Here is a 21,299-nt window from a genome sequence, read left to right as displayed (position 1 = left end):
TTTTAAAAAATAGTGCTAGCATGGTGCTAAGCACTGGCATCCATATGAAAGCAGGTTTTAGGTTTTCAGTTTTGTAGACAGGAAATTAAGGTACAGGAAGACAAAGCGGTTAAGGAGTTTTCCCAGGTTCACAACAGCTAGTGGGTGATATATGGGAAGCAGAATCCAGGCCTTTGTGTTGTCAAAACTGCACATATGTGTATTTATAGTCTTATTTAAAGAGGCTTCTGTTAGTTTATTATTTCATAATTGAAATACATGAGCCAATGTTTGTTAGACATTTTATAGTAATACAAACATGGGTTTGTGTTAAGGTGCTTACTAAGTTGTTTGAGAAGTTGCCTTCTCATGCTCTTTATAAAGGGTGATGATAACTTACTGTGAAACCTGATGCTGTGAACTCAAACACAATGCCTGACACTTCAACCTTGTTTCATTCATTCTAAGAAATACATTTTCTAATATGCCTGAAAGTGGCTTGATTATTATAGTATAATTGGCAGTGTTTTTATTATCTTAGTGTCATGGCATGAAAAGTAATGCTGTTTCAGTTATCTTCTGAATATTGAGTAACATAATTCAAATCAGCACCTTCTGTGGCTTTAAAAGAACAGTTTTATCTACTGTTTGTACAGTTGAACCTTGAACAACACAGGAGTTAGCAGCACCCCCCCCCAAGTCAAAAAATCTGTGTGCAACTTTTGACTCCCCCAGAACTTAACTACTAACAGCCTGTTGTTGACTGTAAGCCTTATCGATAACATGGACAGTCAGTTAACACATATTTTTTGTGTTATATTCTGTGTATTATATACTGTATCTTTATAATAAACTAAGACAGAGAAAAGGAAATGTTATTAAAATCATAAGATTGTAAAAATGACACTTACAGTACTTATTGAAAAAGATCAGCACATAAGTGGACTTACGCAGTTCAGACCCAAGGGTCAGCTGTATTCCAGCAAGTTTTTTTTTTTTAATATATCTTTATTGATTTCAGAGAGGAAGAGAGAGGGAGAGAGAGATAAAAACATCAATGATAAGAGAAAATCACCGATCGGCTGCCTCCCACACACCCCCCTACAAGGGATCAAGCCCACAACCCAGGCATGTGCCCTTGACTGGAATTGAACCTATGATTCTTCAGTCTGCAGGCCGACACTATCCTCTGAGCCAGACCGGCTAGGGCTTTAATATGTTAAGTATTCTGTAAAACTATGATTATTTAGGCTTCTTCTCTCAGCCTGATAAACAATTAAATTGTGACAGCACCAGAGATTCTTTTTTATCTCTGTTATGATTTCATTTGAAACTTGTGCACTTGAAGGCAGTCTTGAGTTTTTACATATGTATCTAATTTTTTTTTAAGAATAAATTAGATACATAATTGAACATAACCTAGCTTTTTTGTAAATTTTATTTGTTCTTATATATTTACGTAAATGCTTCTCTTCTACCGGTCTCATTTGAATTAACTCATGAACTAAATGTGATTTCTTGGATTTTGAGAACAGTGTGTTTGGCTGACGGTCTTGTCTGGGGTTTGAGGGTAGGCGAAGAAATAACTCGAGAAGCCAAAAAAGCACGGAAAGTGGGTGGCCTCACTGGGAGCAGCTCTGACGACAGTGGGAGCGAATCCGATGCCTCTGATAACGAGGAGAGTGACTATGCGAGCTCCAAGAACCTGAGTTCTGGAGATGACGATGACTTCAACCCGTTTAGAGATGAGTCCAGTGAGGACGATGAGGACGGTGAGTTCGTCAGTGTGTTAAATGGAAGCTGAGGGGTCATTCCTTCTGGGTATTTGACATGGGATATTGTAGTAACTAACACCTTTTATCCTCTGTGAAGTAAACACATGACACAGATTCTAGTCTTTGCTTGGTGGAGAGCTCGTAGCCTGTCTGTCTTCTGGAGTGTTAGCTCACTTATGTGAGATGATCTTAGTTTTGTGCAGTTATTTTAACCTCAAACCATGGACTTGTGTGTGGATGTACTGGACACTGTAGTTGGCAACCGTTTACAAGTTATCCGTTAACAATACAAAAAAGCTCAATGGTCCTGTCCTTTGAAGATTCCCACTTGTTTTAACAAATTATTTGACACCTATCTTTTCTTAACTTTCAGATCCTTGGTTAATCAGAAAAGACCACAAGAAAAACAAAGATAAAAAAAGAAAGAAAAGTATAGATCCAGATTCTATTCAAAGTGCCTTATTAGCATCAGGTCTTGGATCAAAACGACCTAGTTTTTCGTCCACACCAGTTATTTCACCTGCTCCTAACAGTGCACCAGGTATCCATGTGAAAGCTTGCTTTGTCTGTGAAATGTACTTTTAATTTAAACAAAACAAATATTTAAACTCTGTATTGATTTTTAATAAATGTACTTTATCTAGCTAACAGCAACACCAACAGCAACAGCAGCCTTATAACAAGTCAGGATGCCGTGGAAAGGGCCCAGCAAATGAAGAAAGACCTACTTGATAAACTAGAAAAATTAGCTGAAGACCTCCCTCCTAATACCCTGGATGAGCTGATTGATGAACTTGGCGGCCCTGAGAATGTTGCTGAGGTATATAGGATTTGAGCAGGGCTGTGTCTCTCCTTGGTAATTTTTTTGCCACCTTTAAAACCCTGTAGAATGAGTGATATTTTGGGTATCATCACATAATGATCTGTCTAGTTTCCTCAGATCTTAGGGCTCTTGTTCTTACTCTGTTCTCATCCCAAGCTCCTAGTATCTGCGTGTCTGCCCTGAGACACTCACCTCTGTTCCTGCGCCGCAGGCGGCCTCTGATCGTTGCCACATGTCTGCTATCTCCACTGGAATCTGAACTTTTCAAGACCAGGGGCTATGTTGCAATGTCTCTCCCACAGTGCCTGGTGCAGTGCAGGCTGTGCAACACATGTTGGCTCATCATATCTTTTGCCTCGCACCAGGTTTCTCCAGTGAAGGAGTCCTGGGTCTGAATCAGGCACCTTAATTGTAAGTGGCAGTTTGTAAGTGGCACGGTTTGTTTGGCTTTGCAGATGACGGGCCGCAAGGGGAGGGTCGTAAGCAATGATGATGGAAGCATATCTTATGAGTCAAGATCTGAACTTGACGTCCCTGTGGAAATATTAAATATCACAGAAAAACAAAGGTTTATGGATGGAGATAAGGTATGTTTTTTCTGGGATGCTTTCTTTTTTTCCTTTCTTTTGTGGGATGCTTTTCAGCGACAAGAATACTGTCCATATAGTTAGACATTTAGGTTAATCTTTAGAAGGTTTTTTTCTTTTAATATGAATTGTCCCTGTTGAATGTTGTTATCCTATATTATTTTAGTAATTGCACACAATGAACATTTACATGTTTTATATATTTTTTTTAAATTGATTTCAGAGAGGAAGGGAGAGGAAGAGAAATAGAAACATCAATGATAAGAGAGAATCATCGAAGGGCTGCCTCCTACACACCCCCTATTGGGGATCAAGCCTGCAACCTGGGCATGTGCCCTGATCGGGAATTGAACTGTGACCTTCTGGTTCATAGGTTGTTGTTCAACCACTGAGCCACACTGGCTTGTTCTCAACTTTAAGGACATTTCCTGGACCTTGTTCACATTACTACTACCTGCTGGCTGGAGCATGTCCATACTTAGCTTCAAGGGAGACTGGAAAATGTAATCTTCATTTTGGGCATCCATGCACCCAGCTAAAATTGGGGGTTCTGTAATTTAGAAAGAGGAGAGTTGGTATTGATGGATCCCCAGTAATCTACCTAAGGACTTTATTTACACTTCCCTGCTTGTCTTTGTGCAAAGACTACCTTTTTTTCTCTTATATTTGGTACAGAATATTGCTATCATCTCGGAAGCTGCCAGCTCAGGTATTTCATTACAAGCAGATCGGAGAGCCAAGAATCAACGACGGCGAGTGCACATGACTTTGGAGTTGCCCTGGAGTGCAGACAGAGCCATTCAGCAGTTTGGTAAGGTCCCGAAATGTGTGCATATCAGTCTGTATTTAATGTCAGACATCTTAAACTCCACATACATACAGATTTTGGAAGTGTTGTGTGTAGCATGTACCTTGAAATAGTGACTGCATCATGAATTCATGCCTGTTTTACTTATTTAATATTTTTTCTTTCATACCTGTTTTAAAAGATGTAAAAGATCTGCAGTGGGGCTTCATTGGGCTTGTGGCATTCTCCCAGAACAGGGTTTCTCAGGAGTGTCTTCATTACAGACCTTTAGGTTAAAGGTCAGGGCATGTCAGAGCAGCTGCTGCTCACGTCCTTTTCAATCCCCACAGCCTTCACTCAGGGCACATCGCTCCTCCCCTCCTTCCATCTTCACGTCCCTGGGACCCAGTGATTATAAACAAGAATCTGGGCAGAATCCAGAGCAGCTGTGCATCAGCAACATTGTGGTTAACCAAACTGGGGTAGCAATAGTGATATGCTTCGCATTTAACAATTTTATATTTTTCCTCTTGTTTCAGGGTTTCTGAATCCCATCTTGGTGTTAAATGTTAGGAATAGATCTCAGAATTCTCTGTTTCTAGTGAACACAATCTGATTTTTTTTTTTTTTAATGTGGTTACAGGACGAACTCATAGATCAAACCAAGTTACTGCTCCCGAATATGTCTTTCTAATTTCTGAATTGGCGGGAGAACAAAGATTTGCATCTATTGTTGCTAAAAGACTTGAGAGTTTGGTAAGTTTAGGAATTGTATAGATGTATGTACAGTCTGGTGTATGTTACCTGTCTGATTGGAAATGTTATGTTTTGATAGGGGGCACTTACACATGGTGACAGAAGAGCAACAGAATCCAGAGATTTGAGCAGGTTCAACTTTGACAATAAGGTAATTTCAGATTTCCATCTCTGATCTCGCAGTAGTGTGCTGGGTTCGTGGAAGTGGGGACTGTTGAAAACCTAGCAATGGTACCTCTCCGTGTTTTGCTGTAAAATCATGGTTTCCCATAGACAGGAAGACAAGATTTCACACGTCAGTGAGATCTTCAGTGATCAGCTCTGCAATATAGTTATCTTTTTATTCCTATTGAAAATAGGACTATAACACATGTTTGTGAATGAATGAGGTGTGAGTTCCCAGAAGTTCTTGATTGAATGTCTGCTATGTGCAGAGGTGTGAAGTAGGCATTAGGCAGTGCAGAATATGTACAAAGATAATTTATTCCTGCTGTTTTTGATTCTGTGATATAATTATCATTTTTATAGTATTGACTTGGTCATGTGATTAAAGAGTACCCAAATGTTAAAACTGGTTTATTTGTTTTATTGCAGTATGGAAGAAATGCATTAGAAATTGTCATGAAATCCATTGTAAACCTAGATTCTCCTATGGTATCACCACCTCCAGACTACCCTGGAGAATTCTTTAAAGGTAAATTTTAAGAATAATCATAACAAAGGAAAATGAGTACTGATGAGATACTCAAACCTGTTCTAACGTGCAGTGTTGTTTTACTTTTTATAAAACTTAGAAATTGAAAGTTATTAGACACCTAAGTTGATCAATTGTAATAAGCAGTCGATTTATTAAATTTCATTCAAGTGAAGATGTTTTTGCTCTTGATTGTGTACTTCATGTTACTACTAGATTCATGGAGGAAAGTGTTTTTAGTTTCATTTGAAATCACTATGTCCAGTAGCTTTTAAAATTAAATATGAAAGTTAAAGTACCTTGGTTAATAATCTGTGGAGATTGGTCGGCGGGGGGGGGGGGGGACGGGACTAGATAAAATTGGCCATGTGTTAACAGTTGTTAAAATGGGGTAATGAGAATGTATGTGGTTCATGGCATTTTCTTTACATTTGTACGTGTTTGGAAATTTTCATCCTATATAATAAAAGGCTAATAAGCAAATAGACCAAGTGGCGGAACGACCAGTCACTATGACGCACACTGACCACCAGGGGGCAGACGCTCAATGCAGGAGCTGCCCCCTGGTGGTCAGTGAGCTCCCACAGGGGGAGCTCCGCTCAGCCAGAAGCCAGGCTCACGGCTGGCGAGTGCAGTGGTGGTGGCGGGAGCCTCTCCTGTCTCCGCTGCAGGCAGGCTGTAAGGAGCAAGCGGTCTCAGGCTGTGAGAGGGCGCAGGCCGGGCTGAGGGGGACACACACACACCAGTGCACGAATGTCGTGCAGTGGGCCTCTAGTCCTCCTATATAATAAAGAGATAATATGCAAATGGTCATTATGCCCTTGCGCCAGGGCCAGGGGACCTGAAGCCACACACCCCCGGGGCCGAGGGACCTGAGGCTGCACCCCCTGCCCTGCGGGGCTTGATGGGTGGGGCCGGCTGGGTCTGGGTCTTGCACAATTTCAAGGCGCAAGTGGGTGGGCAGGGACTTGACTCTGGGTCCCGCGATGCACCCCAGATTCTGACAGGAGGGAGATTTTCATATACATTTTACTAATTTTCTTTCATCTCTGACCCTTCTATTATAGAGAAAGGGCAAATAGCAATATTAAAATATTTCCTCTAATTCCCTTTTAATGTGCACGAATTTCATGCACCGGGCCATTAGTGTTAAATAAAAGAAAATTCTAGGTAGTGTTAAGGAAATTCTTAGACCTGTCTCGCAGATCTGTAATATAGACTCTACCCCATAAATGTAAGCAGTCCAGATGGTTTTAGTAGCTCAGGAAACTATGAACATATTTTGGAAAATAGATGTGTAAGAAGTAGCTGTAAGGTATTTGATGTATCATTGTAGAGTTAGCATTTTTCACTGGAAGGACCTTTCCAGTTCTATAGTCTTGGCCTTATTGTTGTCTCTCTCCCTCTCCCCTTCTCTTTAAAATTACATGTTACTTAATCATCGTAAGTAATGAAAGAAACCTAAAGTGTATGGTGAAGAGTCAGTCTTGTCCTTAACTCCCACCTTCATTTCCACCACCAAGGTTACAGATGTTGACAATCTGAACAGTGACAGCCTACCAGCATATTTTCTCCATTTTCATCTAAACACATCTTATCTTTTAAATGCAGTTAATGCTGCTTTTACAAAGTACTTTTCACTTAATACCTTACCGACATCTCATAAGCCAGTAGCTATAGCAATAATACTTTTTTAGTAGCTGCATAATGTTCTACGGCTAGCTCATGTAAGTTTCTCTAGTTATTCAATAACTGGCATTTAGTGGACTCTCCTGTTTTTGCCATTACAGACAGTGCTGGGATTATATCCTTCTGTTCAGGGTGTGGCAAAAGTAGGTTTACAGTTGTGAATACTTAATTTTTGTATTTAATATGATTTTTCATATGAACAACTGTAAACCTACTTTTGCCCCACCCTATACAAGTAATTTATGGGGATAGGAAGGGTTCCCAAAGGAGACGTTTTTGCAGTAGAGATCTTTGGCTACACAGTTGTCATCTGCAGAATATAGACAGTTTTGACCATGCAAATGAAAGTGTGTAAACAATGTCATCATGCTTCCTGTTGACCCTTTTCCCTCACTTCCTTATTCTGCAAGACACCAGTATGTTTTAAAGGTCCATAAACTGCTCTCTTAGTAACAAAATTCAGAACATGCTTACTATTAGAGATGTTGTTTTTTGTTGCACATTCTATGGCTGACAGCTGGTAGTCAAAGATATCCACTGCCAAAGATTACTGTTGGAAAGATGAGATTTTTAAAAAATTTATTTTAGAGAGAGAAACATTGGGTTTTTTATTCCGCTTATTTATGCATTCATTGGTTGACTCTTGTATATATGTGCCCTGACCAGGGATTGAATCAGCAACCTTTGTGTATCGGGATGATGCTCTAACCAACCCGGCCAGGGCCATAAGATATTTAATGAAATATTAAACTAGAGTGTGAGGCTTGAGTACTACTGTAGGAGTTCTGAGTGTCTAAAGACCTTTGGGCCTGTTGATTCCATTTAATTTGGCTAATAGGAACTGTGGAAGATACATAGTTTGTGTCTTAGTGCTAGAACTTGATCTAGTTTGATTAGGTAGGTGACGGTTCATTTGGGTTTTGAGGATTTTTATTAATTTATTTTCTTACAGATGTTCGGCAAGGACTGATAGGGGTTGGCCTGATAAATGTAGAAGACCGCTCAGGAATTCTAACTCTAGATAAAGGTACTGGTATTAGTTTTGTATATACACATAGCTATTGCTGTTTTGGTAAAGCCCATTTTGTTATTTATGCCTTTATCAACTTGAAGGGGAAGGTTCAAGTTTGTAATTTTCAATCCCTCATTACTGAGTGCTCACAAAGCACTCTGGGTGGTTTCTTTCTCCTCTGGTTATTCAAAAGAGGTTCAACTTCTGTTCTGTCTTAATAGTAGCAGTTTTCATCCCAGGTTGCACCTATGATCAGCTGCCAAGCTCTTAAAAAATACTGAAGTTAGGGCTAGAGCTCAGGCATGGTTACCTTCCAGAGAGGAAGGGAGAGGGAGAGAGAGAGAAACATCAGTGATGAGAAAGAATCATTGATCAGCTGCCTCCTGCACGCCCCACACTAGGGATTAAGCCTGCAACCCAGGCATATGCCCTGACCGGAAATTGAACTGTGACCTTTCCTGGTCTATAGGTCGACACTCAACCACTGAGCCATGCCAGCTGGGCCAAAGCTCTGAGACATCCTAATTGTGCAGCCAAAGTTGAGCTTCACTGACGTCTAGCACTTAACAATTGACTAGCTGAGACTTGATGTTGGAGAATGAACATTTTCATGCTAAATTGTGTTCATACTTTTAATAAGTGAAGTTGAAGATGCAAAAATTCAGTTCAGCAAACATCCTTTGAGCATGGACTATGGTCATGCTAGTTGCTCGAGTTAGAAATTGTCTGATTAAAGCTGTTTTGGGGACAGTGCAGGATGTGTGATGAAAACTTTAGAGGAAAAAGCGAGACTTTTGAACTAAGCTTAGATGAACAAATTTTAAATTGCCAATTTTGTGCATTAAATTGTTTCCTATATTCTTGTCATTGCAGATTATAACAACATCGGGAAATTCCTGAATAGAATTTTGGGCATGGAGGTGCACCAACAGAATGCGTTATTTCAGTATTTTGCAGACACGCTCACTGCAGTTGTTCAAAATGCCAAAAAAAATGGAAGATACGATATGGGAATCTTAGGTAAGTGGGGAATTTTTTCTTTTAATTGATTTTTCCAGAGGGTTAGGGAGAAGGAGAGAGGGAGAAACATCAATTGGCTGTCTCCTGCACATCCCCTACTGGGGATTGAACCCACAACCCAGGCATGTGCCCTGACTGGGAACCAAACCGGCAACCTTTTGGTGCACAGGACGGTGCCCAACCAACTGAGCCACATCAGCCAGAGCAGTGGGAAAAATTTTAAATGTGTATTCCTGATAAAATGTTCTTTTTACATTTATATGCTGCTTTTTTCTTATTTAAGATCTTGGTTCTGGAGATGAGAAAGTGAGAAAAAGTGACGTTAAGAAGTTTCTGACTCCGGGATATTCAACCTCTGGTCATGTAGAGTTATACACAGTAAGTCTGGCAGTCATGTGACACTTGTGTGCTGTCCTTCTGTGATAGGCACTCACAGAAGTGAGTCGAATTTAATTGTTATTGTTTCTCTTATAGATTAGTGTAGAGAGAGGGATGTCCTGGGAGGAAGCTACCAAGATTTGGGCTGAGCTCACAGGACCAGATGATGGCTTTTACTTGTCACTGCAGGTAAGACTTGTTTGTTTGTTTGTTTGTTTGTTTGTTTGTTTGTTTTTTATTTCATAAAGGAAGGGTGAGAGAGATTGAAACATCAATGATGAGAGAGAATCATTGATTGCCTCCTGCACACCCCACACTGGGGGATCGAGCCCACAAACTGGGCATATACCCCAACCAGGAATCGAACCTCCTGGTTCATGGTTTGATGCTCAACCACTGAGCCACGTCAGCAAGACTCGTTTCCTTTAGATGCGAACTATCCAGATATGTGTTTTCATTGCCAGCATTGTGATTCTCATCTTGGCTTTGAGCATATTTCCCAATTATATTTAGCTTTCTCTGGTTTGATAATTTATCACTGTAATTGTGGGTTTTTCCATTCATGTACAATTTCATTTACTATATTGAAGAGATGTTATTAGATGCAATTTTAAAATTTATTTTATTTTATTGATTTTGAGAGTGAGAGAGACATCAACTTGTTCCACTTGTTTATGCATTCATTGGTTGATTCTTGTATATGCCTTGACTAGGGATCAAACACCCAATGACACTAACCAACTGAGCTACCCTAGGCCAGGGCAGATTTTGCCTGTTTCTAATAATTACCTTCTCTTGAATTATCTATCTTTCTTTTTTAAAAAATTTTTTAACAGTTTTATTAAAATACTAGGGGCCCGGTGAATGAATTTGTGCACAGGTGGGGTCCCTCCACCTGGCCTGCAGGGATTGGGCCGAAACCAGCAGTCCAACATCCCCTGAGAGGTCCCAGAGTGTGAGAGGGCACTCTGCAAAGTTGCTGTTGCTTGGCAGCTCCTGTGTTGAGTGTCTGCCCCCTGGTGGTCAGTGTGCATCATACTTATCAACCCGTCACTTAGCCTTTTATATGTATAGATGCTTATGGAGTGACTGACTGTCAGTGACGGCCTGGTTCAAGATGTAACTGTGTGCAGTGGAGTGTCTGTGATGCTGCAGGCAGGGCCAGTCACGGACGCTGTCTAGAGCAGGAGTCCTGCTTGCCTTCCGTAAAGGGGCAGATAGTAAATATTGCAGGTTTTGCAGGCCATATATGGTCTCTGTTTTGGCTTTTCCTCCTCCCTTCTACCTCCCTCCCCTCCTGCCACTGTTAAACTTGGGAGCTGAAGGCCAGACTTGGTCCACAAGCCTGGTTTACTGATCCCTGACCCAAGAGCTAAAGCTCTCAAATTGGATCTGGCTCTTTGTTTGTTTGTTTGCTTGCTTATTTGAAAACCTTACTTAGATCATTATAAATTCACATGAGGTATAAGAAAGAATACAGAGAAATTTCTTGTACACCAGTTTCCCTAATGGTGACAGTTTTCAGAACTATAATATAATATCACAACCAGGATATCGATACAGTTCACCAGATTTTATCCATATTTCTTCCTTAGATGGATTTTGCTTGGCCCACAAAGGGTATTGCTTATTGTTTTTCATTTTAAATTACTGCTAGAATTTAAAACACTGGGCTACAATACAGTGAACTTACTTGACTCTACCAAGTCAGATCACACTGTTATTTGCTTGAAACATTGTACTTTTATAAGTTTATCAAGTGTTTTACCTCAACTGATTAAAAAAATTTGAAAATGTAATTTTCACTTTAACCATTGTTTTATTGACTTTGCAGAATTATATAAAAAATGTTTCAAATCATTTGAGCCAGTAAAAGACAAAGGATCTTTAATATCCATGAAAAGTAAAATGTTGTCTTTTTATCAGTGTAAGAATGACCTTAATATAAAAACGTAGTTGCTCAGCAAGACATTCATGTTGTAGAGCAGCTGGGGAAATGTCTTCACTTTGTTGTTTTTTTTGTTTGTTTGTTTTTTAATATATTTTATTGATTTTTTACAGAGAGGAAGGGAGAGGGATAGAGAGTAAGAAACATTGACGAGAGAGAAACATCCATCAGCTGCCTCCTGCACACTCCCTACTGGGTATGTGCCCGCAACCAAGGTACATGCCCTTGACCGGAATCGAACCTGGGACCCTTGAGTCCGCAGGCTGATGCTCTATCCACTGAGCCAAACCGGTTAGGGCTTCACTTTGAAACTGTTCTTTTTCTTTCAATTTTCTGTCATAGATTATTGCTTAGTCATCGTTAACCATTCTTGAAAGCAGCGGTCGCCAACTGTTGGTCTGCAGACCACTGGTGGTCCGTGAGGTCCAAAACGTTGGCGACCGCTGGTTTAAGGAAACCTTCGGAGCAGCGGTCACCAACCGATGGTACGCAGACCACTGGTGGTCCATGAGGTCTGAAAGGTTGGCGACCACTGCTTTAAAGGAGATACTAATTTTCCAATCTTACTTTTTCATGAATTAAATGGGGCTTCTTATAACTCCTTCTTCCTAGGATTTTTCTCATAATTCTGACTTTAAAAAATTTATGTAAGTTCTGTCATTTGTCAGGTGCATTCTTTTCTTCCACTTCTACATACGTAGTTATGTGGTTCTTGTTCAGCACTGGATCTCCCTGGGGCAGCCGTAGGGGTAGGTGGCACCGAAGGATGAAATGAACTCAGAGGCCTATGGGTAATCAAAATCATTATCTTTGAGGTTATATTTTATTGTAACTTGAAGGAGAGTGACATTTGTTACAGCATTCAATTATGAAAAATTTTAGCCACATGGCAGAGGTAACAGAATTTTCCTGTGAAGTCCCTTCGTGCCCACTCCCTTGACCTCTGCCTCACTTGTCTCTAGGCTGTTTGGGTTCTGAGTCAGGTATGTGGACTAGAACTTGTGAAGTGTCTCCACTGGACATTTATGCTTTTAACGCTTATTCAAAACCATTTTCTAAGGAAAGTCTTCAGCCTCCTCAGAATTCAGGTCCCAGAGCCCTCTTTTTGGAGAGACCATTTGAAACTCCTGCAGCGTGTCATCCTTCTCCATTTCACGTTCATGCTCCTGTGTTTGCTTTGCTGCGGTCAAGGGATTCCACTTGCCATTGTGATGGCACCAAACACCAGTGTGTCTCAGAGTGAGCAGTCACCAATCTTTGTGTTTCCCCACTTTTTTAATAGATAAGGAACAACAAGAAGACTGCCATCTTAGTCAAAGAAGTGAACCCAAAAAAGAAGCTTTTCTTAGTCTATAGACCAAATACTGGGAAACAACTCAAATTAGAAATTTATGCTGATTTAAAGAAGAAATATAAGAAGGTATTTTTTTTTCATTTGTACACTATGCTATTTATAAATAACTTGTTTTATAATAAGATTGAAAGTATGTTTATACCCAGTTTTGTTATCTGCTATTAAGAAACCTGTAAGGTGATGATTTAAAATAGCTTGTGTTGTTAGAAAAAAAGCTTTCAGTGAAACTAGAAGTTTTTAAATAAAGGGAAGATGTGCAAGACTGAAATTCCTTCCCACCAACTCTGGCTTCATTGTGAGCTGCTGTTTATATTTTGCAATGATTTCTAGAAAAACAGTGAATGACTATGTTTTTCCTAACATTACTATTACTAGGGGCCCAGTGCACAAATTCGTGCACCTTGAAAGGAACTGTGGGCCACGAGGCTGTAGGAACAGGGGCGGGTCTCGGCCCATCCTCCGTACCCCTCCCACCACTGCCCCAGTTCTCTGACTGCGGGCAGCCCCGCTCCTGCCGCCGCCACTCCCACATGCAGAAGGCGCCAGCCCCGCTTGCACCTGCTGATAGCGCGGAGTGATTTGGGCCGGCGCTGTCAGTGGGTGCAAGCGGCTGCTGCCGCCCCGATCGCCCCTCAGGAGCAGGGGGAGGTGGAAAAGCCCTCGGGCAATCAGTGCTGGCAGCCGCCACTCGCACTTGCTGATGGCACCAAGCGATCCAGACTGGCGCCAGGCACCGGCAGCGGGTGCAAGCGGGGCCAGCGCTGGCAGCAGGTGCGAGCACTGGGTGGGACCGTGGCATGCAGGAGCAAAGAATTTTCAGTAACCACCAGAGGCTCACCCCGATGACAGTGACCGGCGCCTGCCTTGGTCTGGCACCCCCACTCACCTGCTCCACTGCTGCACCACTGCAGATGCCTGCCATGTTCTGTGCACACCCTCTGGTGGCCAGCGCACATCATAGCAATGTTCGGTTGTTCCAGTTGTTCTGCTGTTCGATCTATTTGCATGTTAGTCTTTTATTATATAGGATAGGGTTATTAGTGTTACCTTAAACTTTTTGTTTTTAATATATTTTATTGATTTTTTACAGAGAGGAAGAGAGAGGGATAGAGAGCTAGAAACATCGATGAGAGAGAAACATCGATCAGCTGCCTCCTGCACACCCCATACTGGGGATGTGCCCGCAACCAAGGTACATGCCCTTGACCGGAATCAAACCTGGGACCCTTGAGTCCGCAGGCCAACGCTCTATCCACTGAGCCAAACCGGTTTCGGCTACCTTAAACTTTTATTCTCTTGTCCATTGTCACTTGAAAACAATCTTCTATAATAATAAAAGCGTAATATGCTAATTAGACCAGACAGCTAAACGACCTTCCAGATGAAGCCGGGGCTGCAAGGACAGAGCCCCTTGCACGAATTTTGTGCATCAGGCCTCTAGTTATAATTAAGCTATTTGAAAACTGTGTTACATAGGAAGGTCCTCATGGCAGAAGTTGATAATGTCCCTCAGATGCAGCCTGTAGCAAGGGTCAGGTATTCTGAATAGAGGTCACCTTAAGTTGGCTTTACAGACCAGATTAGGCAACCAGTTTGTGTACAACAATTCTTTCCAACAGAGTTTTTGTCTTACTTTCAACAGGTCGTCTCGGATGATGCCCTGGTTCACTGGTTAGATCAGTATAATTCATCTGCAGACACTTGTACTCATGCTTATTGGTCAGTATTTCATGTTTCTCACAACATTCTTCAGTGTCATCAAGATTTAATTAAACATGCCTTTACTCTAGTGCTGTCTATAAATATATGAGCACATTATTTGCTGTGTGGTGTGGCTCTCTCAGTCAGCAATGCTTATAGGATGTGTATGGTTGGGTTTTTTTTTAATTGTTTAAAGTATTACATATGCCCCTTTTTCCCCAATTGACCCTCCCCTGGTTAATTCTTTTATGTGCCCTGACCTGCAGCCTTGGTGATTAGCAAGATCTCTAACTAACTGAGCTACCCATGCCTAGGTTTTTAACCCTTTGCACTCGCTTGCTTTTTTCTCGATTCCTTTATTCTACTCGGAATTTAATTTTTTCAATACCCCAGATTTTACAAAGCGCGGCAGTAGAATAAAAAACTGGAGTTTCTTTTCATACAAACTTATTTATTTGGATTTTTTTATATTTCAAATTATTGATACATTCAAAGAGTATAAAAAGAGCTGCTACCGATGCTAACTGGGTCAAGTCACACTTGACATCCGAGTGCAAAAGGTTAAATTTATTTTTACATATGTAGGTAGATGAATTGTTTTTTTGTTTTGTTTTAATTTGCTTTGATGTGAGCAGTTTTTTAAAAAAATAAATATATTTGGCCCTAACCAGTTTGGCTCAGTGGATAGAGCGTCGGCCTGCGAACTGAAGGGTCCCAGGTTCGATTCAGGTCAAGGGCATGTGCCTTGATTGCGGGCACGTCCCCAGTAGGGGGTGTGCAAGAGGCAGCTGAATCAATGTTTCTCAAACATCATCGATGTTTCTGGCTCTCTATCCCTCTCCTTTCCTCTCTGTAAAAAAATCAATAAAATATATTTATAAAAAAATAAAAAATAAGTATATTTGTATTGATTTCAGAGAGGAAGTGAGAGAAACATCAATGATGAGAATCATTGGCTGCCTCACACGCCCCCTACCGGGGATCAAGCCTGCAACCTGGGCATGTGCCCTGACTGGGAATTGAACTGTGACCTCCTGGTTCATAGGTCGATGCTCAACCACTGTGCCACGCCAACCAGGCAACAGTGTTTTTGTTTTTGTTTTGAGAGTAAATTAGTGGTGTTAGAAATTAACTTATGAAAACTCTTTAAGATAAAATATATTAAAGATTAGCCTGCAAAAATCCTCTCAAACATTTGCTTTGAGTTTTAGCAAGAAAAGTGCCCTAATACTTGTATATTCATCTTGAATTAATACTGGAAAGATTTTTTTTTTAAATATATTTTATTGATTTTTTACAGAGAGGAAGGGAGAGAGAGAGATAGAGAGTCAGAAACATTGATGAGAGAGAAACATCGATCAGCTGCCTTCTGCACACCCCCTACTGGGGATGTGCCTGCAACCAAGGTACATGCCCCTGACCGGAATCGAACCTGGGACCCTTCAGTCCGCAGGCCGATGCTCCATCCTCTGAGCCAAACCGGTTTCGGCTGGAAAGATATTTTTATCGATGAATTGTGAAAGTAATTTTTGTATGTCTTTTTTTTCATAGCTTTTAAAATAAATTTATATGTTTTTATTTTGTTTGCTGAGACCTTTTCCACTTACCCAAAATACTATAGAAATAACTGGCAGGATTATTTTATAAGCTTGCATTAATATAGTAATATCCAAAGTAAACTAATGGATAGAAAATGACAAATGCTTAAGTGGATATAAAACCAGTAAATCAGCCATTGTATAGGGAGTTAGGTCCCAGAAATAACTAATGTTAAAAATCAGTAGTGGTAGCTCACATTGGAAAGATAATTCATTATGTTGAAAGGATTATACTCTAAGGAACTGCCAGTAAAGACAAGGTATTTTCCACTTGAAATTTGGGTAGACCTTGCAAGCCTTTTGTTTGAGTGTGTGTTCATAAATATCCCCTCTCCCCCTCTCTCCTAGGCGTGGCAATTGTAAAAAAGCAAGCTTGGGACTAGTTTGTGAAATAGGTCTTCGTTGCCGCACGTATTATGTATTATGTGGCTCAGTACTGAGCGTCTGGACAAAAGTTGAGGGTGTTCTAGCATCTGTCAGTGGCACAAATGTGAAAATGCAGATAGTTCGGCTGAGAACAGAGGATGGACAGCGGATTGTAGGTGAGTTTTGTTTGTTTGTTTGTTTTTGTTTGAGTTCTGGGGAAAAGATCTCATTTTTTTCTTATTTTGCTTTTTACACCTTAGAATCTTACCGTCTCTTCTTGTAGTGGGGTAGAACTTGCTTTATATGTTCTTAAAGAGTTGAACAGAAGTTATACCTTTGAATGGACATTGCTGATTCTGGTTAAAGTTCTGGGATGGGTCTTTTATTTTATGCTGCTCTTGCTCTCCTTCCTCCTCTTCTTCACTGGCCGTCTGTGCAGGTTCCCAGCCTCTTGCCCCAGGGTTGTCTGAAGTCCACCCTGTCACGTTTATTATCCAGGTTGGGATGATGGCACTCAGAGCCACTGCCCAGAGGTGGATGGGGTCCTGCAGGGCTGGGCTGGCTGTTGCCACCACTTGCTCTGTCCCAGGCTCTCCGGGGATTCCCCCAGTTCTTTCCCTTTCCCGCTCCTTGGTCTCTGTGTTATTTGCAGGAACCTTCCTCTCCTCTGCAGATTGGTGGTAGCCTGTGGCCAAAGGCAATCTGTGAACATTTTTTCACACAGTGTTTTTGGTTGCAAGTTTTCATTTATTTGAATTAGTTGCCAACATGTAAAATCCAAAAGCCTGGATTTTCATCTTTTCAAAACACACAGCAACTTCTCTGGAATATTGAGGCCTCCCGTCCCACCAGGGAGAAGTCTCGAGTTTCCTTACCCAGGGCCTCTGCTGTCCAGTCTGCAAGCACCTGCCTGCCTCAGTCAGCATTTGAGTTTGTGACCACAACTCTAGTCTTTTTGTTACATTAGTACTGGCCAGAGAAGGCCATGTTGGGGAGCTGTGAAAGATAATAGATAGGAAGGTCCGGGACTTCACTGTCTGTTCTTCCACCAAAGAGACAGTGTGACGTGAAGACACGTGTGTACGCCCAGGTATTTGTGGGTAACACTGCCGAGGAATCAGGTTTCTTCTGAAAGAGCCATTTTGGTGGTTAGGTATTTGTTTAGGTTTTGTGTGGAGTGGTGTTTGTTACACTTAAGATTATGCCTCACTGGGAATTTGCTGTGCAGTGTAAAATACTGTGTGGTTGCTCCTGAATGCAACCTTTAAAAATTCTTGTTTCTAATGGCAGGTCTGATCATCCCTGCAAATTGTGTGGCTCCTCTTGTAAATCTCCTGTCAACTTCAGACCAGTCTCAACAGCTTGCGGTCCAACAGAAACAGCTCTGGCAGCAGCGCCACCCCCAGAGCATTGCCAGCTTGAGCAACGCATAAGAACAGACAGGTTTCAACATGGATGTATCTGAAATGCTGTTGAAGCATATCATTTGCATAAAAATCAGGGACAGTTTCCAAAGAATTATAATTTTTTTCAGTTGTGCTCTCTCTAGTTAATTTTTTTGGGAATAAGGACAAACCTGGAATAGATAGCAAAACTGAAAATCAACAGTGCCGATGGTGGTACATATGTCTTTCCTTTTGCTTTGCCCATGGTACTTCCCATATGCTCCTACTTTGGGGGAGCAGAGGGGTGTGTGCGCGTGCGTGTGTCCGTCTGTTTGTTTGTTTGTGAGTTTGTTAAAGGCTACGAACCACAATTGGTTTAAAAATGCTTGGAACTTCCCAACTGGCTTTACTTAATGTTCCACAGTGCTCAGGGTTAACGCAGGTCATCCGTGCCATTGCTGTGGGAGTTCTCCCCGGATGCATGTGTTTTGGGTCTATAAATATTGAAAATATATATTGGTTTCTTTACCCAACTTATTAAACACTAGGTCTATTAAAGCATGAAACGAAAGGTTGCACATCACACATTCAGGTTCTTTTCTAGTTTCTGTTCTGACAGTGCATGTCTTTGAAAGCATGCGTAAACAAGATTAACAGATGTCATGTGACGGAGAGAAGCATTTGTAGGTGTATAGCATTGGTCACTGCATTTTTATAACGTTTATACCTGGGTATTGCTTCTAACCCCGTGACTCCTCTCCCGACCCCCATTCTCCCTGTCCCAGGTTTCTTGTTAAGGTGATAAGTACAAACATTTTTTTGTGTGTGATAAAACTCTTAAAAGTTAATTTTAATGTATTAATAGTATTCCTAATGAGTGCTGCAAAAACGGCTACAAGCCTGCTTTTCTCAAAATTCCATTTTCCTTAACTTAAGATAGTTTTAGAAAAAAGGACAACTCGGCTTCCATTTTGCAAATCATCTTTTTTTTACTTTATTATCGTAATATGTTGGTCGCTCATAAAAAAGGAAACCATACTTGAGCTGTAAAGTAGACAATGAGGAAACACTTGAGGCTTCTGCTGTATGTTTATTTCTTGTTATTGTTACCTAGTAACTTGAATATTGTTTAATGTGTTGTAAGACATTGTAGAGTTTATCTCAAGCTGTTAAAAATGGTAATGTACAAATGTGAATAGACACTTATCTATAATATGGGTAAGTTTTGTTTCGCCTATAATAGATGTTTTATAAAAACAAGTGAGGGGACAATTGGTCTTTTTGTTTCCTTTCCTTTTTCTTTGCTTGCACAGGTTGCACTATTGAAAAACTGAGATTGTATAAACCTGGTCAAAAGCTGCAAGATACCACCATCTTGTAGATGTCAAATAAAAAGTTGTTATCCGAACCAGCAGTGGACTCTTGTTTAGGCCCCACCACCTCCAGAGGTAGTCTGACGGGGGTTCTGCAGAACTCGGGTGCTGCTCAGCGTGTCTCGGGTTTTAGAATGAGAAGGTGTTGAGATGCAGGGCTGAGATGCAGTACCTGTGAATCCATCCGGCTGAGTTGTTTGCCTTTGTGACCTTTTAGACGCCTCAGAGCAGGGGAGGTAGTGATGGTGGCCGAAAGCTGGGCTTTCGTCCTCTTGTGTTTCTTCCCGCCTGAGTGTGGTTGTCAGTTCAGTTGTGTCGCCTTTACCACAGGTTTGCTTTCTTTGGATTCATTTATTCCTGATGCTTAAGAGACAAATGGAGAATAATTTCTGTTCTTTGGCATATTTTGCCTAGTGGATGCAACTTTTATCTTCAGTCTAGTCCCTATATCTCAGGCAGTGATCCACATGTATGTCGGCCAATCCCTTGTTAGGGCTTCTAGATCAACCCCCAGCCTGCAGCAGCGCTTCCCAGGTGTCCGTTTTTAATCTCGCGCCCATGCTAAGGTGAACCGCTGGGCCCCTCCAGTACGACCGAGCGGCTGGGTTGGGGAGGAAGAGAGACTCGGGCTGTAGGCCAGCTTCCCTGTTCTGTGTATGGGTACCAGCAGGTCACGGTGCTTCCCAGGCAGCGTCAGGATGAGGATTCTTTAGCCTGCAATTAGTGGCCCCATGGTTCATGATGTAATGTTTGCTCTTGGAATAGCTACCTGATGCAAAGGGGCAGTCAGATGTTCTGTTCTCGGTAGAACAGCTTTGTTTTGCTTTTTAAATAAGGTCCAGAAATAAGGCCTCTGAAAACTCTCAAATAGAGTAGACCTCTAAAAGGCAGCACTCAGCGCAAGTGGAAGGGGGCTGAGGTGCCGTTCACACCCCCTGCAGAGGGTGGTGTGCCAGAGCCTGCTGCCCATCCCCCTTCCTGGAGGCGAGCATATGACCTTTACACTGTGCCCTTAGCCAAGTCAGCAAGTTCAGGTTGGCCAACTATGGGAAATCCCGGCATTCAAGGTCCTTCTCTGCCAGAACATCAAGTCTGAAGCAGGCCCGTGTATTTCAGGATCTGAATGCCCCTCTGAACCCAGGGGCTCTGTGGATCTCCGTGTGAGCCCACTTGGCCTCCGCAATGCCTTTTCTCCCTTTTTAGCAATACGACTCTGAGCACAAAGATTGGCCTGTAAATCACGGGAGTGTATTCAGAGTTTACAGTGTCCAGAGCTGCTCAGACGGTACCTCGGGGGAATTAGTGTTCCCCTAAGTTAGCACCCTCCGCACTACAAGTCTATCTTCGGTTTAGTGGGTTATCCAGATAGGTGTCAATGGTGTGAATTCCTAAAGGTATTAACCAAGTACTTTAAACACAACTTAATCAAAAAGTAAATATCTTAAGCAGTTTTCCCCTTTTTGCGGCTAAATTGCATATCCCCTCGTCAGTATCTTTACACCAGTATATAAGTTAGCAAGATCCTGCGTCCAAAGCAATGTAGTAGTGCGTGTATGTATATATATTTATTGCCGTCCAATTAGCACTTCAGAAACCTTTTTGAGTTGCAACAATGCACCTTTTCGTTTTATTTTGCCTCATCTGTAAAAGTGAAAGGTCTAGAATACCAAACTCCAGGGAAATAGACTCTTTTAGAGACAGAGTTTTCTGGCTGGAGCCCCTGGGCATTCATTTGCTAATCGCTGTGATGCTATTAGACAGCTTGTGGCAGGCTTGACAGGAGAGGGTACCCGCTCAGCTTTTACAGTTGTGTAACGGGAGCCTTTTCCCTCCCGCTCCACTTTCCCATTGAGCAAGAGGGGGAAAGCGATAGAACAGAAATGACGGGTGCATCCCAGGTGATGAAAGTAGGAGCAGAGGCCAAGTATCTTCCCTTCGGGTCCTTTTCTTGGTGAGATGAAGAGGAAGGTCCCTGTCTGAAACCTCTGGTTTTTAAAACGTACCTGAGGGATATTCAGTAGTTTCTAAGAATGGTGCTGCGTGAGAGTCGCTGGTAGGCTGGGACCCAGTTATC

General features: G+C 41.7%; 1 protein-coding gene across 4 annotated transcripts in view; it reads left to right on the top strand.

The window, feature by feature from the left end:
- Positions 1-19,260, top strand: part of SBNO1 (strawberry notch homolog 1) — a 46,004-nt gene extending 26,744 nt beyond the window's left edge. For all 4 annotated transcript variants that reach the window (XM_079762430.1, XM_079762428.1, XM_079762427.1 and 1 more), the window contains 16 exons: positions 1,554-1,751; positions 2,128-2,295; positions 2,399-2,574; positions 3,033-3,164; positions 3,840-3,975; positions 4,595-4,707; positions 4,787-4,858; positions 5,302-5,401; positions 8,043-8,117; positions 8,976-9,122; positions 9,406-9,500; positions 9,597-9,689; positions 12,731-12,868; positions 14,445-14,521; positions 16,450-16,643; positions 17,758-19,260. In XM_079762430.1, the coding sequence (XP_079618556.1) occupies positions 1,554-1,751; positions 2,128-2,295; positions 2,399-2,574; positions 3,033-3,164; positions 3,840-3,975; positions 4,595-4,707; positions 4,787-4,858; positions 5,302-5,401; positions 8,043-8,117; positions 8,976-9,122; positions 9,406-9,500; positions 9,597-9,689; positions 12,731-12,868; positions 14,445-14,521; positions 16,450-16,643; positions 17,758-17,900 (2,057 nt within the window). In that variant the 3' untranslated portion in view covers positions 17,901-19,260. The remainder of the gene's footprint in view (positions 1-1,553; positions 1,752-2,127; positions 2,296-2,398; positions 2,575-3,032; positions 3,165-3,839; positions 3,976-4,594; positions 4,708-4,786; positions 4,859-5,301; positions 5,402-8,042; positions 8,118-8,975; positions 9,123-9,405; positions 9,501-9,596; positions 9,690-12,730; positions 12,869-14,444; positions 14,522-16,449; positions 16,644-17,757) is intronic.
- The last annotated feature ends 2,039 nt before the right edge of the window (positions 19,261-21,299 follow it).

This window comes from Cnephaeus nilssonii (assembly GCF_951640355.1).
Source record: "Cnephaeus nilssonii genome assembly, chromosome: 22".
In the NCBI taxonomy this organism is placed as follows: domain Eukaryota; kingdom Metazoa; phylum Chordata; class Mammalia; order Chiroptera; family Vespertilionidae; genus Cnephaeus; species Cnephaeus nilssonii.
The sequence above is the reverse complement of the archived record's forward strand: the minus strand, read 5'-3'. Positions and strand labels throughout refer to the sequence as shown.